Source organism: Mesitornis unicolor, unplaced genomic scaffold (assembly GCF_000695765.1).
Source record: "Mesitornis unicolor isolate BGI_N332 unplaced genomic scaffold, ASM69576v1 scaffold179, whole genome shotgun sequence".
Taxonomy (NCBI): Eukaryota; Metazoa; Chordata; class Aves; order Mesitornithiformes; family Mesitornithidae; genus Mesitornis; species Mesitornis unicolor.
In genome coordinates this window covers 29,992-49,096 of record NW_010208998.1, presented here as the reverse complement: position 1 = coordinate 49,096, position 19,105 = coordinate 29,992, and the positions used below count along the sequence as shown (strand labels likewise).

The window sequence follows — 19,105 nt, the reverse complement described above, 5'->3', positions numbered from 1 at the left end:
CATCACGGCAGCTGTAGTACTTGATAACGCCTCTCTAAATCTGTGACTACGTCTTTGTATTTCAGCTCTGTTAAAAGCCTTGGCTTTAGAAACTCCTGTAAAAATACCTGCAATAGATATTCGACAGCTTGCACTGCAAGTGATTTCTAAAAAGCTCTCAAATATTGGACCATATTTAACAGTTTGAATTTACATTAACGACTTTTCATTCATGACTACCCATCATACTCTGTCACAATGAATTTGGTAACTCATGAACTTGTACTAGAGAAGTGTTACAACATATTTTGCCTCGTAGTTTTTTAGTCTTATCTTTTATGAATCGATTACTGTCGATAGTAACTAATCTCATACATATTTAAGTTTACAAAGGAAACTCAATTCACAGTGGAAAAACTTAAGAAATTATTAAATGCCAAAGTTCAGACAGTCCAACTGCTTGAATTCTAGAAACTGGATGAGAACCATTGTGCAGGATACGAATCTGTAATAACTGCCATTTCTGACGTATTCGACTACAATTTTCTCCATTGGTTTTCTTTCCTTTCATTCCAATTCTGGCTAGAAATTACTGTCATGTATTCCCCACAGGAGAATTTAGAACAGGCACAGATTTAGACAGTTCTGTCCTCATTTGGTTAGATTGGGTCCATTCAAAGGTTTCACCAAACCCCAGACCCATTTCTGCTGCCCATGCTGTGAGGGTTCCAGCACTGGAGCTCATGAAGAACCAGAGCTGCCGCTGGGTGGCCACTTGAGGGTCCAGTTTCCAAACACTTCCTTCAGTCTGCTTGCTCTAGAGCCCTTACAAAACCATCGGGACTTACACTTGCAAAGATGTGCACATCTTCAGGAGAGCAGGCATCTCTAACTCCATTCAAGTCAGTGTAAATGGTAGTTTGGACATAAAATTCAGCACGTCCCATGTATCCTGTTACATCCTAAGATATGCTGTACTGGATATATAATGTAAACTTGCAAAGAAACTATATAAATCATTTTTGTCACATATTCTGTTCATGTTTCTAATGTTTATCTTGACAATAGCATGAATCCGTATTTAAAGGACAGACAACAGCAGATTTGAAAACACTCATGAGAATAAGTATTCTTATTTACTTTTCTCGTGGCAAAACTTACACAGTTCCAATGAAGTGCAAAGGGTGCAAGGCCAACAGGCTAGCACACCCTTATTCCTTGGAGGAATATATGTCCCTTAATAGTCAATATTTCAGGTTTTATTTACTGTAAATCAGTTTGGAGGTTTTAATTTACAGTTTACATTAAAACACCAAGATATTTTGATATTGTGCTGTCAAATGTAAAGCCTAGATCATTTTCTGCTTTGCTAAGGACAAACAAAAAATTACCTAATGCTAATTTGGACCATAGGGCTACTTACATAAATGAAATGAAAAGGCTACACTACTTCCAAGAAGGAACTGATATTGCAGAGACAATATTGACAGTGCTATTTACTGTCAGTGCTGTGCATTTATATTACTAATTTACAGAAGGACTTAAAAAACAGGCCTTATTTTCTCATGTCAAATCAAAACAATTCCTAGACAAGCCTGTGAGAGCTTAATAACCATACAAAGTCTGAATCAAGCACATGGCTCGTTAATATTCTAAGGATGTAAAGTGCAGCATTTGTTTCCAAATCCATTTTGATGTGATGGTGTCTTTTGAATAGCACTCTGCAGCAAACAGACATTTTCTGCTTTTTAACTCAATATAGCACTGTTTCCAGTTCAGTTTTATAATAAGTAGACCTTAAACTCAACTAACCCAACTCAGATTGCTCTCCTTATGTACTTTGTAAAAATGTTTTCTTTGATTCTTATGAACAAGCTGTAACATTAATTGTATGTCATTATTAGTTTATAAAACATTTTCTATTTGACTTGTCATAAAACATCCCATGTGAGGTGTTTCAAAACGAACGGCTGTCCAGTTGGATTCCTGTCTGAGCATAAGTCTGGCCAAACTTCCCACAATGGATGGTACAAAGACCTTTTTTTACCCTCTCATATCAATAAATATGGCAAGAAAAGCTTTAAAAAAACCTCTCTCAGAACGAGTTTTTATTTTTCCTGAGATTCAGCAATGACAAAGATTATGAAAAGGATTAACTGCAATGCGGCCTTCCAAATATGCTGTCTTCCTACCAAGATTTTTACCGTAGTGGCATTGAGATATTACCAACAGCAGATTATTTTTACAGCATTTTCTTTCTACTTCTTGAAACTGCGTATGTGTTAGATGAGAGGTTAGAGCAGAAACACAGCCTGGTACAACATTTGATTTTCATTTGAAAATCACTCACATGGCTTATGCTACGAGTAGGGAAAAGAACAGAAAAGGGAGACCATATAGGTGAATAGTGAAAAATAAAAACCTCACCTTGAATATTGCTGGCTTTTTCTCAATGCTCCAGTTAAGTTTTAATTAAATTGGCCAATTATGTTGAAAAAGACAGGTTTGGTTTTTTTCATGACAGAGAACACAGGGCTGGGAATGTAGTGAAATAAAGGGAACTAATTACTGAGGGAAAGGCTGTAGATATGACTCAACTAGCAATGAGTTCAAAAAGCCTTCCAGCATTTTGTATAGTTGTAATCAGTCTGAGATGAATGTTTCTGTTTCAAAGAGCGTTTCATTAAAGCAGCTCCATTTTTACACAAAAGATGGCATCTCTGTTTATTTACCTCTTATTGCTGCCTAAAGTTTCAGCACCAACGATCACCAGAGTTTGAAAGAAGCAAGAGAAACAGAAGCACAACTGCAGCTCTGGCACATTCAGCCACAAACTCAGTTCACAGAGATTCCGAGTTTTCCCCTGCTGCCCCCCAGCCCGACTGGTTTGCACTAAAGGGGAGGGAGGGAGGGAGCTCTAGGTTGTGATTTGGAGAATAAGAAGGGAAGGAACTACCAAAAATTCCTTTGAACTGTAAATAACCAAAGTAAATGCAAATGTGGTCAGCTAATAATAAACTGTGTTTAAAAACCAACAAAATTTAACCGGCATGATATGATTTCAGTTCATCAACTAGAGGACTCTGATACACAGATAATTTTACAACTCGTTCTAGAAATCTATACAATAGATTATATTATATAAATACATATATACATAAATATATATATTATATAAATCTGTATTATAGATTTATATTGTACCGTGTTGCCTGATTATTCTTCAAACCACAAAGTTCCAAATAGTTTCTTCAGAAGGAAAAGGCAAACAAATGAGTTTCATTACAACCAGTTATTACCACACCTCGATGCAATACCAAAATGCATTCATTTTCTCCCAATTAACAATAATTACGTACAAATATGTAAAAAATTACTCCACTGTGGAGAACATTACGATTTGAAAGTTCAAACAAAAGGCAAATAGTTCAGACATTAATGAGCAATGTAGAGGAACGAAGGGGTGAAAAAAGCACTCAAATACTTGTTATACTCTTAAGCAAAATATGCCTTATAAACATATACACACATTTGCTTGTTCGTGTTCTGTCCCTGACTCTGAATTTAATCAGCCGTTCCAGACAGCAGTTTGCAATTGAACTGCTAGACCTTCTACAGGGTCACACTAGGCAAAAATTAAAAGCTAACACATCAACTCTTGTCCCAGAATTGTAGGATCCTTCCTTTGTTTCCACGCACTGCAATGTAGCAGCACATTAAAAAATCCTGCTTTTTCAATGAAACCATCGAATCACAGAGTTGAGAATCTTGAGTTGGAAGGGACCCCTAAGGGCCATTGAGTCCTCACGGGACTGCCTAACACCCACCCATCCAGCTGAGAGCATCATCCAGACCCTCCTCAAACCCTGACAGCTTTCGTGCTGTGACCACTGCCCTGGGGAACTTGAATACGAGCCAATAGAATAATGAAGAAAGAGCAATAAATTGTGTGCAGGAAAGGACAAACCAGCTTTAATCTTGCTCATTTGCAGAAAGAGACAGATATAAACCTTACCACCACTTACAAAAGTACCCTGCAGAACATGACTTGTTCTGCTTCTCCACCTGTTACAAATGAATCTTCGAGACACAAAGCACTTCCTTTGCATAAAAACAAATAAATAAAATTTTAAGAAGTTGCCCATTTTCCTGACAAATCCATCAACAAAAACCCTATCCATTCTGAAAAGATCTGCATGGAACAATATTTAGATCTGCTGCTCTGGATCAGCATCATTCTCCTTTGGCTCTACAACATTTCTGTGTAGCAAATTTACTAAAAACAACTGTGGTGCAAGCTCTCTTCAGAAGTGTCACGTGCAACACAAGAAGTGGAAACATCTGCGAGCTGCCAGTCCAAGGAAACCAGTGAGAACTGGCAAAGCAGCACGAAGAGCCATCCCACCGCTCTTGCAAAGATCAAAAAATAGAGCAGAACTGCACCACGCTGTTTCTCGCCACAAGATGAGACAGATGTGGGAGAAAGAAGCCTTTGGAAGAAATTCTGGTCACCTGCTGTCACTGAGGCTTGTCTGAAATGCCACCTATGGTAACCACGTGCTGGCCAGAGGCTCACGACACACACACACACACCCGGCAATTGCAGCCTGGGGACCTTACAGAAGCAGCTGACTAACATATTTATCATGACCTTGCAATGGCACTTGAATCACAGCTGTGTGACATATGCTGAATGGATTATACTCTAAAAATAACCGATGCTTCTCTGCTGGTCTATTCAATCAGCACATCCCCTCCCTCCAGTTGCTCCCAGTGCTGGAAGTATTTCCTCTAGAAAAAAAATCGACTCGGGAAAGAATTTCCATTTAGAAATCATAAGAAAAGTAAGAAAAAAAATGTCTGCAGCATAAGACAGGTCACACACATTATTTTTGTGAATGCATTTATGGCTGTAAAGGACTGGGAACTGACATCAGCTCAGATACATGAAGATCCCAAGTCACAAACACCCTGATTTTAGGTGAGTTCAAAGTTCTACACTGACCTGCACACAGCCTTGTGCATCTTCTACAAAGGTAATGAACACTTTGAACACATGATAAAGGACTGTGTTGAAAACAAACAGTAAAAATAACACTTGCACTTTAATAGGTGTTCTGTGTCTTTATAAGCAGTTAATCTCCTCAAGACCTAAAGTTGGTTAGCTGAAAAATGACTGCATTCACGTCTGAAAATCTCCCAGTTAACCATCACAATGCTTTCCAGTGGTCACCCAGTCTCATCCCTCTGAAAGCATCCAAAATGGCTTTGAAAACAGACAGTAAATGGGGAACTGAATTGTGTGTTTACAGCTCCTGTTTTACAGAGACAGTAAGTAAATCCCGTACTGGTATTTTGCACGTACCATTTCCTTGTGATTTGGATAAAACGTCTGCTCAATTAAAGGGAACTTCTCTGGACCCAAAGTTTTGTAGACAGACACCAGCTGGGCAAACTGCAAAATAAAGCAAAATAAAACAAAAAGCTTAGGAGAGAAACCACATTCTACCTAAATGATCTCACACTATTATTTCGCTTCTTGTATTCTGTGTTTCATGGACTCAACAAATGCACATAGACATCAGACACTCTCTCTCTCCTCCTGGCTCACATGCATGCCTTCTTAATGCACCCAAGCTATAACTTCATATACAGATCACCAAAGAGCAGTGCCTCGAAGAGTACAGGATGTACAGAATGTACAGGAAACAAAATACACAGGAATACTGGTTTTCACATACTTCATAGTCTATGTACTTTAGGGTGATCTTGTGATAATAATATCATTGTTAATTTTGCACTTTCTCCCATTTTTAATCACAAGTCAGACATATTTTACATTACTTTAGCCGTACTGGCACCTCACTGACACTGAAACACAATTTTGCAAATCCAGAAAACAGAGAAAAGCAATAACTATGTCGTATGTAACAAGTCAGGTGAAGACCACACAAGAGAATTTTCATTTCCTAGCCCCTAGCCACACACATTAGCCACATGGCTACTGCTCCACAATCAGCAAAGATATTGATAATTTAAACAGCTACAAGTTATTGGCATTTCTATCAGTGCTTTCATTCTGGGCCCTTTATCCAACATATCCAGAGGTCTATATGCCAGTCTGTAGTAACTTCACAGAGTCACAGAACGTGAGGAGTTGGAAGGGACCTGGAAAGCTCCCCCAGTGCAACCCCTGCCAGAGCAGGATCACCAGAGCAGTCACACAGGAACACGGCCAGGGCTTTGGGTGTCTGCAGACAAGGAGACTCCACAACCTCTCTGGGCAGCCTGGGCCATGCTCCATAACCCTCACACTGACAAAGTTTGTCCTCATCTTCAGCTTGAACCTCCTGTGCTCCAGCTTGGGACCATTGCCCCTTGTCCTGGCATTGGCCATCCCAGAGCAGAGCCTGGCTCCTTCCTCCTGACACAGAAAGCAAAGCAACATTTAAACACAAGAAGACAAAGAATTCTTTATGAAACAGAAATGTATTTGGGGGCTGTTCTTTCTCTTTAGCGAACAGATCAACTCGTCTGTGGTAACAGCTCAAAAACGAAATGGCTCTGGAAATCCCAGCTTCGCAAGCGAGGTTTCTAGGGAGCAGGACGGCTTTGGCAGGCAGAAGACCACTATTGTTCCCAGGCTGCAGAGCTCTGGCTTGTACACGCCTGTGATGTGCTGAGTTGTCATCACGCCAACACGAGACATAAACAACTCAGCACAACGGTCTGAATGCTGGGGTTTGCTGCCTACAAACAGGGGGGGAAGCAAAGAACAACAGGACTCTGTCCATAATGCAGTTGGAGCAAATACCTACTCAGTAATGAGATTCGGGGGGCAGGGACAGTAAAAACCGTTCAAAGAGAAAAAATATGATGAGAGTTTTGTATCACATTTCCTGCTGGGGTAGAGAATTTGTTTAATTTAGTGGTGTTTACTTAGGTTTGGTAAAACACATATTTGAAATTTGAAGTCCAGCGGAAAATAACTTAATCATGAGCAGTTTTCACCAAAAGCTTAATACATTCTAGTTGGGTAGTGTGCTGTACAAAACAGACCTCCAGGAAAGGAAATATTATCACAGCTACCAAAACAAGGTGGTTTGCAAGTAGGAATCCTGACAACTTACTATTTATTTCTGTTCTTATCCAAGATCTAAATTCAAATATTGGTAAGCAAATACTGCCTATTAGATACAGGCTTTCTCCCTCTATGTACCTATCTTTAGGTAAAAACCTTTAAAAAAATAATGTATTTCCTGTGGTTTATTTATTCTTCTCCATTTTCATTGAAAGCAAGCGAAAGACTGAGAAAGTGACACTGAAGGGCTTGAGGCACTCACTCAGGAGATGAGAAAGTTCAGATTAGTACTAGCAAAATCTTGTTTTCTTAAAATAAAACAGTATCAACTACAGCTGATAGGCATCTATCACTGTAAAGCACCCTCTAATCCAGTAATCAAGCCATGAAATAGCATGCAGGAGAAGTAGGTCTGAACTTCCCAAAGCAGAGGAGAGAAGTAACACACATTTCCCACAGTCGAGAGGGATGATTTATCCTTTACTCCTGCTGGGAGACTGTTCACCTGCACATCTGCAACTGTAGGAACCTCCTGTCAAACTTTTCTCTCCCAAAAAAGAAACTTCCTAAATTCAATCCAAATTCACATAAAATTTTGGCATTCTACTTTTACATCCTTAAACTGCTATAAATACCTTTTCTTTGTCCCGATTCCTACTGGGCCATTTATGAAAATGATTTTCATTTCTGTTTTAATGAACTTCTGCCAATTCATAAGTGTGATCTGGACTATACCTTTTCTGTTTTCCCTTTGAGCAGCTGGACCACACAAACATCACTTATATAGGCTGAAGGAAAAGGCTGCCTCTGAAAATCCTGTTGTACCTGGACAGCTTGGGAGCCACACAGAGTTTACAAATAGGTTGAATATCCAACGCCACATCGCCTGCTTTTCTATCCAAACCAGGTTTTAAAGATCTGCTGGAAACTACTTTAACAAGGTTGATGTGATGCTTTTTAGATTTTATATATATATTTTAAAAATACTATGTTAATGCTTTGCCTTGATTAGAGTTTTGAAAATGTTTTGTTTTAAAGGGCTAGCTAATAACACCTTATGTTGCCCCAATCCAATTCTCCTCTGGGCAAAATCATCATCTGTTTAGATGATAAACTACTGAATTATGACCTAATCTCATGCTGAATGTTTTCACATATGAGATGGTCATGAAACGGAGAACACTGGTAGAGTTACTTTATATTTAAATAAACTATTTTAAATGGATGCTGAAAACCCTGGGAGATTCTAACAATTAACTAAAAGAAGAACCTCATAGACCTCAGTATTTCAGCAGATGTCTTTTCAACATCATCAGAGAAAACAAAGTGGAAAAAAGTTATTTTAGCTCTTATTTTAGCTAACTGAATTCACTTCTCATTTTCAATTTTTTTATCTTATTTTCAGCTCAAAGAGAGATCGTCTCAGGTACATATGTTTATGGGGTTTGGATTATTTTTTAAAAAATAAAATATTGTCGTTTTTTAACATTCTTTGTAATGTCAGCTCTTTGCTTTTCTATTTGGGATTGAACACTTTCACATCTTGGCCTCTAGATTGTTCCTCCATAAAAGAACAGGAGAGCACCAGCTGCAGATTGCTCCTCTCCAACAAAGTATGAAACAGGTAAGAAGAAATACGTAGTCCAAAAAGGCACTTACTCCCTTTGGTTTCATAGAAAAGCTCTATGGGGTTTCATGACACTATATATTTGACTGCACAGACCACAAAGTAATCAAGCAGTGCACAGTAACGAAAAATCACTTTGCCAACTCCATAAAAATTTGAATAGTGACTTTGCTTATCACTTTAGATGAGTTAAAATGTGCTTAATTACACACAAGTCATCCCTGAAATGCTGCTTCTTTCTTGAACAAACTGCACAAACTTTTTCCTCAAAGATAATTAGATCTGGTCTTCAAAATTAATTACTTCCGATGGGGCTTTGTGTTACCTTTAATTCCAGCAAGCTTCTGATCTCTCTCACTAAACTGCAGGGTAGAAATCATTGTCCATTCCAGCGGAGGATTTTCCTGCTACGTTGAATATTTTCCTGCTATGTTGAATAAGATTTTCATGCAACAAACTATCTCACATTTGCCTGTAGAGTTTTTCTATACCAAGGAAGTACCACTGAGCTCTGCATTATGAAAGCTTTTCAGTCAGAGATATTCCTTTATTGGGAGTATTCATTATCTGTGCTTTTTACAAGTTAAGGCTTGCTTCTACCGACAGTGGAAGAATGCCAGCTGGACATATAATACTTCATAGTAACGACTAAAATGATCAGAAAATTCTCTGGATAGCCAGTTTCACCAATCCAGGTGAGTTGGCATTCTCTAGGACTAGAGAAAGAGGAAAACTTGGATGGGTGAACACTTTTTTAATCCCTCTGTCATGAAAAAAATGGTGCTTTTAGCTGAGATTTAACTTATCTTTGACTGCTCTAAGGTGTGAGCACATCTACAGGGTGAAGAAGTGGCATGCAATATCAGTTTACTTCTGGATTTCCATATAGAAATTTGCCTTTTAGCAGATTTATTAAATGAGTAGCCGTGTTTGTGGGTGAAATTATTAAAACAACATTTCTAAGGATTCTAACATGATCTCAATATTGAGTACTGTTGCCAGCTTTCTTTGAAGATGTATTACTTAAAAGCAGGTGATGCAAAGCGCTTTGGAGATTGGGTTGTTACGCTGATCCAAAGTTTAGACAGAGTAAAAGCCTCATCCTGTTGTACACTTCAACGGTTTCATTGTAAGGCTGATGAAAGACAGCGCCCGTGGAAACGCTGCCGAGGTTCCCAGTGCTTCCTGTGAAACGCACGCTGGAGTAAATGGTGCCTGAATAAATAAATACATCCTTACACGTAAGCGCCGATGGGGACCTCGGCAGTCGCATTTTACCTTCTGATATACAAAGGAAAGCTCCCTCCTCCCTGTAAGGACCTGCAGAGGCTTCTCATAGGGTCTGTAGGTGATGAACCTTAAGGAGGAGCTGTTTCACCCTACAGACTCTTACGTTACATTTCTATCAGAGGAAACTAAAAGATTTGACAACAAATTAACATTTTCTATCCCCTTCAGATAGCACCATGAAAAATGCCTCAAGTTCATTTTTAGGCTAAAACATCCATTTTTAGGCTGAGATGTGGAAATGGGGCTCATCGTTCCAGAAAAACATGGTTGCCTTGTAACAGTAAGAGATGTTCAAAAGCACAGATTAGGTGCCTTTAGGACAAACATATTGGGGTGTTTGGTGGCCAACAGATTGAGAGTCAAACACTGTAGATCCTTCAGAGGAAGAAGAAACGGAGCAACTGCGTGGAAGGGGCTGGGAGGGCACATTTGACACACGTACTCTGGGAGTCCTTTTACTTTAACCAAGATTTTTCACTGTGCCTGTATTTTAAACACAGTTTCTGTATTTCTCTTTGTGGGTTTAGGTTTGGTTTGGCGTATTTTTTTAATTACTATTACCTGGGAAGTGTCTGCGTTACTCTTTTTATGCTCTCCGTAATATTTGTTCATTGTTGCGATTGGCTTACATTTCTTCTATCATGCTTTAGTAAACATTAAATACTTTTCCAGAAGGCTGAGTACATACACATTTGATTTGCTATTTGATACCTAATAGCAGAATGGAGGGGAACAGACCACAGCTTATGTGGCTCTGTCTGTCAGCAGGAGCTGACAGATAACTTAATGAAGTATTCAAACTTTCCAAGTCAGTTCCAAGTTTGACATGGCAACTGAACAACGAGACATCGCCTACAAATCAGCTTGGGCACTTGAACAGAATACAGAAAAGATGGGAACTGCCACAGGAACTTGATGTTCCTCCAGTACTTTTCAATTTTTACGATGCAAAGCCAAAGACAACACAGTTGAATTATGAATGGAAAGATAACTTCTATGGACCCTGTATCATAATCCGAGGGGTAGTTTTATAACACAGATGAGTTGTCTCCTAACCCTTTTGCAGCCCAGCCTCACACAAGAACATGGTGATGATCTCTGCCTCACCAAGCTGAGCTTCAAACCCCCACTGCATTTCTTTGTTCAAGCCCTGCTGCTTGACCCATCACTGGGACCAGTAGCATCTCTTCCTTCCACCTTTGTCTGCAGCCGGTATTTCCTCACCTTCTTTATCCCCAGCTCCCTCCTTACGCTCTGGGGTGCTTGGCTGCATCTACTGAGATGGAGCTGCTATGCCTCTGTACATTGTGCTGACCTTTCCCAGAAACATTTGGGTGTCTCAGCTCCTCATAACCCAGAATTTCCAAAGGCGTTTGTTTGGCTTCTGCACCTCTCCTGCAGCGCGAGTACCACAGCCTGCACCGCCTCTGCGAGCCACATCTCTCCAACTGCTCAGTGCTTGCTGGAATTAACCACTGGAATATTTTCACATCAGGATTACATCTGATGAGATATAAAAACCATTAAGGATTTCTACAGGACGCAAAAAAAAAAAGCCTTAAACAAAAACCTCATGCCCTTGGAAGAACTGCGTGCAGAGCTCTCGCTTCCAAATTACCAGAGTGCATCCATGAGAGAAAAAGAAAAGTTATCTACAACAGTTAGAAAAGCAGGATTGAAAAGAAAATCCAAAACAACCCCCAAAAATCTAGAAGAGGATCAGAGTCAGAGACATAAAAACATTTCCACTTGGCTTGTAATGAGAAACACCTTGGCTAATGAAGAAGGTGGTGATAAAATGTGTAAACAGTGAGGAAAGTGAGATTTAAAGGAAGCCGTGCAGATTAAAAGAAGGAAAAATAGCTATGAGCATAAAAGGTAGAAAACAGATCAAGACATGTTTGTTAGAAGAGAATTAAGGAAAATTAGTACCATGAGTCCTAGATCAAGAAGCCTTCTGGAACTTTTGGTTCCAGAATGAAAAGTTACAGAGGGGAAAAAAGAAGTTTATGGAACTGAGTCATTCAAATAAAAGCTGCGAGGGCTCCTTCTTGGGTGCGCTTGGCAGCAAAGAGAATGCGCAGTTTATTCCACTGTTATGGGAACACTGAGCTCAGTGTCCTGGTCAAGGAAACTTCGGTGCACCTGTTTATTTTAACAGGACTTGAGCATCTGCTTAAGCACTTCTCAAAAGGGTCGGAGACTCAGTACAACAAAAAGAGAAGTTATTGTTTTGCAGGGTTTTTTTAGAGACACTGAGATCCTGAGACTTTCTAGTTAAAACAGTAAGTTTTTATAAAAATACTGAATTCAATGAAACTTCACAGTAGAGAAGGAACTCTGCCTTTTAATGAAAACTGGGGTTTTGCAGATACAGTCCTCCCATATTCAATGTTAAGGAGACCTGCAGTTAATGAAATTTTGTGCAGGTGTTCAGGTCTGTCCATATGAAGTTATCTTCAGAAACGATGCATTATTTATGTACTTACATTGAAGTAAAAAGTCAATCTCACTTTAAAGCTAAACATATGGTTAAAATATTTTTTTCTTTATCTTAAATTGTACATAGATGCAACCACGTGCATCTACAACTTTGTTCACAGAAATAAAACTTAGTCAAACTGAGCTTTTTAACTGTGTGGCCTTGTCTTGTCCTGATATTCTTGTCTCCGCAAGATAAGGAAATCTGAAAAGCGTTTTCTCAGATGATCCACTGGGGAAGCTCAATGTTGAAATGCCATTCCTCACACCACATCAACCTTTTAAGCCCAGCACAGAAAGCCAGAGGACTTCTCTGAGCATCCAAACAGTGCAATACTTTATAACATTTTAAACAGCACCATAAACTAAAGAATGGGCATGTTAGTTACTACACCTCGTAAAAGAAACGAGGACAAGTCCGCTTTGCACGTGCCCTGGAGCTAATAACAGAGGCTAAACATAAAGGAAGGACAGCAAGGAGATTGGACTGCTGGGAGTTGTGAAGGTAACGTGGGAGAACATTACCTGTGTATGGGGACGGCTGACAGGAGGGAGCAGGGACTGCAATGGGGGAGCCAGCACCACGGGAGGGATTTCACTGGGTGGGTGACAAATTTCTTTTTCAGGAAGGGGAGTCAAGCTCACAGATTCTGCTCATCACTGATGATGCAGATATAATCTCTACCTTGATGCAGATATAATCTCTACCTTGATTTTTGGCTAGAAAAAATAATTATATTCTAAGGTGCTTTCATAGGGAATAAAACACACAGGGTTCGTTTTTAACTAAATATTAAGATTGAACAAAAAATTCAAACTTAATTTTCATAATCTGGCCTTCAATTATGGGTATTTGCCTTAGCCAAGTGCAGAAAAGGGGTTTTGAATTTCAATCCTGTAGCAGGAACAGCAGATAAGACAAAGGATATGAACCACAGTTCTGGTTTTCAGGTTAATTTTACAGCCTTTATTTAAATACAGTTTCTTTCAGCAGAAGCTAAGAAATGGTTAAAAGTCTGTTTCAGTTTTCTGCCATTACAAATGTTCAATGCAATGCAGGTCCGTAATGGACATCAAGAGCTCCCACTGCTGCTCTTCAGTGCAGAGAACAGGGCATAGTGACAACAACCTACCACAAAACTCAAACAAAAGCTGAGTCTACTTTCATATTAAATATATCTATGTGTGCAGTTTATATAGTCCAAGGAAACACTGATGAATACAGAGCCCTAAGAAACAGAAAACAAATCATCACCTCACTGATGTTTATTCATTATTTAAGAGTCTCTGCCTTTTTCAAGGAATGTCAAGTGAACTTACATATTTTAGGAAAGCAAAGTCATTTAGGAAGACTGTAATATTCCTCTTCTACTGCAAGACTAGATTGAACTTACAATAGCTCTATAAAGAGGTGCAAAGAGGAAGACACATTGCGAGGTTTAATGTATTTAGATTTCTTTGTTATGCATTTAAATGAATAATTATTCGTGACCTTTGCTCCAATTTAATGTTAGAACTTGCTAATAAATTGTCGTTTGACCAAAAAGCTTAAAATGTTTTCACCGTCCTTCTGACACAAGTTTTGTGAATTTACTTTCAGCTCCTGCACTACAAATCCATCAACGTGTTTTGCTTTAACTGGCAGACTGAGCAAAGAGGCCAAAATCTTCATTGGCTGACAGAGAATTAAACCACAGGTTTTTATGCTTAACAAAGTTCTGCTCGGATCAGTGCTGGACAAACAGCACATGTGGACACTTTGTTCTCTGAATACCCTATAGACACACAGATGTCTGCCCTGGTGTGAATCCGAAAGCCTTCATATGAATGAAAGCCACAAAACCTGTTTTAGAAAGACCTCTGTCACTCATGTAAATATTTGCAAGGTGAATTTGTTGCAGAGATTGTCACACATCATCAGATGAAGCTGTTCAGGCTTTACCACTTTACCAAGTGATTGTGCCCAGTGCCTAAGAAAGCAACTCTTCACTGCTTGAGAAAGAGATGGGCAGTCGTGAAGCAAAAGAAAGAAACTGCTCTTGCTACAGTAGCTTCCCAAAGCACAGAGGTAGGAAAAGGCCATTAACAACCTGTTTGGGGGTGCTCCGGCTGCCCAGTGTTCCCATCATTGACAACCAAGTAGACCAATCTTTTCAGAATGGTTGGAACAAGAAGGAAGTTCAGTGCTGGCTCCAGGTTTAATCTAGTTAAATATATAAAACTATAGCCACTGATGAAAATACAGGCCTTAACATTTTTAAGATTTATAGTGACAGCAGACGTGAAATTGGAACATCCCTAAATGTCTCCTCTACCTGAGCTGAAGCCAGATTGCAGGTATGTGTCCTTCAGCATTGCCCTTCACAAGATCCCCTCTGGCACACAGAGATGTGCAGTAGCCAGCCAAATTCTAGCCCGCTGCTCATCAGGACTGTACAAATCTTACTGTTGGTATATGAGCACAAAATTTTCTTATAGTGTAATAAATACTTGGTAAGAAATCTTAATTTTTTTTCTAAAACAGACATGGAAGTGCATTGAAAGGTCTCATAGATGCACAGTAAGTATGTTTTCAAAAGACTTTCCTTCTTGCACACATTAATTTTATTTGTTATTTGTTCTCCAGAAGACACTTTGACACAATATTGAAACTCACCTGGGTGGTTATGTCTGCCTACTCGCATAGCTTCAATAATTTGTGTCAACAAGAAGCTGGAATGAACAAAGCTCATTTCTTTTATATGCTCCTTCCTGCAGAGTGCCTACAAGATTCCTGCCAGTGCCCCAATCTGTTGCTCGAGACTATTAAAGTATAACTTGGATGGGGAAAAACACATGAGTGCAACTTCTAACAGCAACACACAAAGGAGGAGAAAACGAGGTGGAGGAAAGCACTGTAACACCATCAGAAGGCAAGAAAGGGCAGTGAAAACAGATCTTCCAAAGGACATATGGTAAGAAGAGAGAAATGAGGTGCTCGAGAAGAGTAGAAAGATGAGGACAGATAAGTAGAAAATCATCTGCAAAAGAAATGCAAAGCAAAATATAACACATGAAAGCACAAAATTACATAAGCTTGGCAAAAGGAGCAGAAAAGAAACATGTCAACAGACTTGCAAAGTCTTTGGCTGCCTGCTCACAAACTGCAGGAAAAGAAACAACCAAGAAGTGTGAGATCTACAATACCACCAAGTCTGACAAAAGGAAAAGCCATAGCTAGCCCTCTCTCAAAATGATTGCAGATGAGCAAGGAAATAAATTTTGGCACAACCAAGTGTTCTATGGCACTTCTCTTACATTCAAAACCCTCGATAACAATAAATCCCTACAATGAAGTAAAGTCCCACTGATCTTTTGAAGATGTTTCAGCACAAGATGGGTTCGCAACTGGAGCTCTATGTAAAAAATGCCAGGACCTTTCAGCTGTCTTTAAATTAACACAGATAGGTCTGTCTTCTGGGTCTTAGCACCACTCTGCCAGCTTTTGACCAGAACACAGGGGGTTTTGTTTGGGTTTTTTATCCTGTATTTCCCACATTACTGAACTGATGCAGCAGTTTGTCGCTATGCCAACAGAGTTTACTTCACTTGAAGCTGAGCCTGCTCAGCACCCGGCTTTCCCAGCCAGGCAGTGACAGATGTCTCGTCACAAGCTGTTACAGCCACGCAGCAGCTCAGCACGTTACAGCAGGCTTGCTACAGCCCCTCTGCGATGGCATCGAGGCAGTATTGCTAGCTAAATACAGGCTCTCCAACCCGCATGGCAACAGCTAATTAAGATTACAGTGCTCACAAATGTATTTTGCAGACCCTTTATTAAGTTGTAGGTTGTGCCATCCCCTTCACCAGAGTCAATGTGTAATTAATACATCAGCAGATCCTTGCAGCTTTCTATACTGGCACACTAACAAGGGAACAGATTTGCAGCCAGCTACAGATGCTGCTATGCCTTCCTCTGCATTAAAGGAACCAGACCTGCTATAGTGGAGTTGGACTGGTTTTATGCGGATTTCCTTCTCTTCAATCGTGTCCACTTGCTTTGTACGACTGCAGCAGTTCTGTAATCTCTGCGGTGTTGAAACGCTTCTTATTGGCAGTCTGCTGGACACAGCATAGGCAAAGAGCTAATAACGTGTTGTATTCCAACACTGCACCTCTATCATCAGTATTTGCAACTGAAACTAAACCCAAGAGCAGTGTTCAATTGCTGGGAACGCTCAAGCATGGAAATGTCACAAAATTTTAGTAGGAAGCATGCACAAGGATGCATGCAGGATAGAAGAAATGTTTTTAAATTTCAACCCAATACACTGAAAAATCATGGGGTTTTTTTAACTATTTCCCCAGCCTGAATCATAAGCATGAGATTTTACCCATTACTGCAAGCACTGTCCTTATCACCACATTTTCCAGTTACTCCTTAGTTACTTCACCCACCTACATCGTGTATTATCAGAAACATCATTCAAATACTTTACAACTTCATAAGCCTCATTTAAGGAACGCCTCGTTTATTTCTTACATTTTCTAAAAGAAAACAGAGATAAAATGCCTAGATTAAATTAAATCCTAATTTTGAGTAATTAATTATGCTTTTTCTTTTTTGTTTATTCTTATGAAACTTTCATAAATGCCTTACAACGGGTTCTGCACACCATTAGACATGAGTATAAGGCGGATGACAAACCCAACCAGTAAAGTAGACATTTTTGCCTCACCATAGCTCAACGTAACTGTAAATTAATCTAGGTAAATTTTTGTCTTATTCACATGGGAGAAGCCATGCACAAGACGATTACTCTGCAACGTGACACGGCAATGAAACATTCCCGCATGGTAAAAGAGGGTATGAACCTGAAAACGGTTCCTCCACAGTTTTGCATGCCCTCACTAACAAAGAACTTAGTCTTTATTTATAAAACTCATGCTTTCCCCCTAGGGAAGTGGCTTTCTGACACTCCTACAAGCATTTAAGTGAAATCCATCTCACAAGCCAGGACCATGAATTTTTCATGAGATAGGTGGTAAGCATTATCACAGAAGTGAAATAACAGTACTGTAATACTGCCAAATCCTGAACATATTTCAGCATGCAAACATCTCAACACACACATTCATTTCAATATTTGCTTTGCCATGGTTGCTAGCAACCCAGTTTTTCAAAGGGTTATATGGTGCTTTGAACTTCTGACACGCATTCAAAGGGACTCTGTACATACTAACACCTGAAAACACAAGCTGTAAGACTTGTTTTCAGAAATGTTTTAAGTGTGTTCCCGGCAACCTTCCCACCACACCCCCCATCTCGTAGTAATATACTTCACAGCAAATACAAATTTGCTGACTGTCTATTGGCAAAGACACAGAAACTCATGTGCGTCTGCGGACACAGCGCAGAAAGGGTTCTGCGGAAAAACCAACGGGCTTGCAGTTTCTAATGCAAGGTGTGTATCTGTCCTCAGAGCTGTGCACCTGAAGCTCTATGTTCTAAACAAAGATCTGATCCTCCAAAGAAAACGAATTTAAAAAACAAAGATCTCGTCTGCTGGATTAGAACTCTCATTTTCTTCGATAACCCTTTTGTAACTAGTCTAACTTTCCTGACTTCCCCTCCTAGCAGTTCCACTCTACTCCGGATTTTACACAAATGTAGATAAGATCAATTGTCCATGACTAATTCAGGAATTTTTCATCCCTTAAAGGCCAGTTCCATTGGGCACCCTGGGGTTTTTTTTTGCTGCTATAGAAATTGCAATTCCCTTTTGCCACCCAACTTTTACCTGCAGTAATGGATTTTTACCCTCAGAGTATTCATCCTGGGCTTGGGTTAAAACAGGTTTGCATGACTTCCTATAGTGTTTACCTTTCCTAAATCTGATGAGGATCCCATGATGCTCTGGGATGAACACAGTTGTCTCTACATCTTCCGCTACCACAAAGAACACAAGTAGGATATTCCAAGTTAAATGCCCAAACAAGACCCCTCCCATTTGTACAGAAATCTCTTTTAAAGATAAAAAAACAGACAACCAACACATCATTCTTCTCTATGTTTAAATAAAATAAGATCAGCTTAAAAACATTTTCATTTCATCTATATCTAGGCTGAGACAAACTACAGAAATTTAGACCAAAAAGGGAATTTTTGCAAAAAGCAATCCAGAAGAAAGCCATTTCACCATGAACTGTTATTTCACACCTTAAAGAAGCTCTACCATAATTCAAGACTATTTTGAAATTATTCTAACTCTAAACGCAAATAAGACTTTATAAGCATAATATTTTACTATTTGTTTGTGAGGTGTACTGCACAGAACAACAACAACAAAGATACAGAATATGACAGTTATTTTACACGTTACCTTGTATTTGCTTTTGCCAGGTCTTCCAGTTATTATAGTGAATATTCTATGTATACAGTGAATGTAGGTATTCACTATATATATACAGTGAATATATAGAATTACAACTCCTAATTACTCCCAGTTATTATAAGAGTGAAAAATCAGCAAAGAAATTTCATGTGCAACAAGATCAGCTGTAAGAAAGATTTCTTCATTGTTTTGATGGAAGAACAGCAATGACTCTACTGCCACCAGAAGAATTCTTCATTGACTTTTACTGCATCGTTATTGCTTGTACATGCG

General features: G+C 39.3%; 1 protein-coding gene across 1 annotated transcript in view; it reads right to left on the bottom strand.

The window, feature by feature from the left end:
* The window catches only part of LOC104547124 (synapsin-2-like), a 115,885-nt gene that overhangs the window by 77,722 nt on the left and 19,058 nt on the right, over positions 1-19,105 (bottom strand). The window contains exon 5 of the mRNA XM_010192703.1: positions 5,345-5,434. Within this exon, the coding sequence (XP_010191005.1) occupies positions 5,345-5,434 (90 nt within the window). The remainder of the gene's footprint in view (positions 1-5,344; positions 5,435-19,105) is intronic.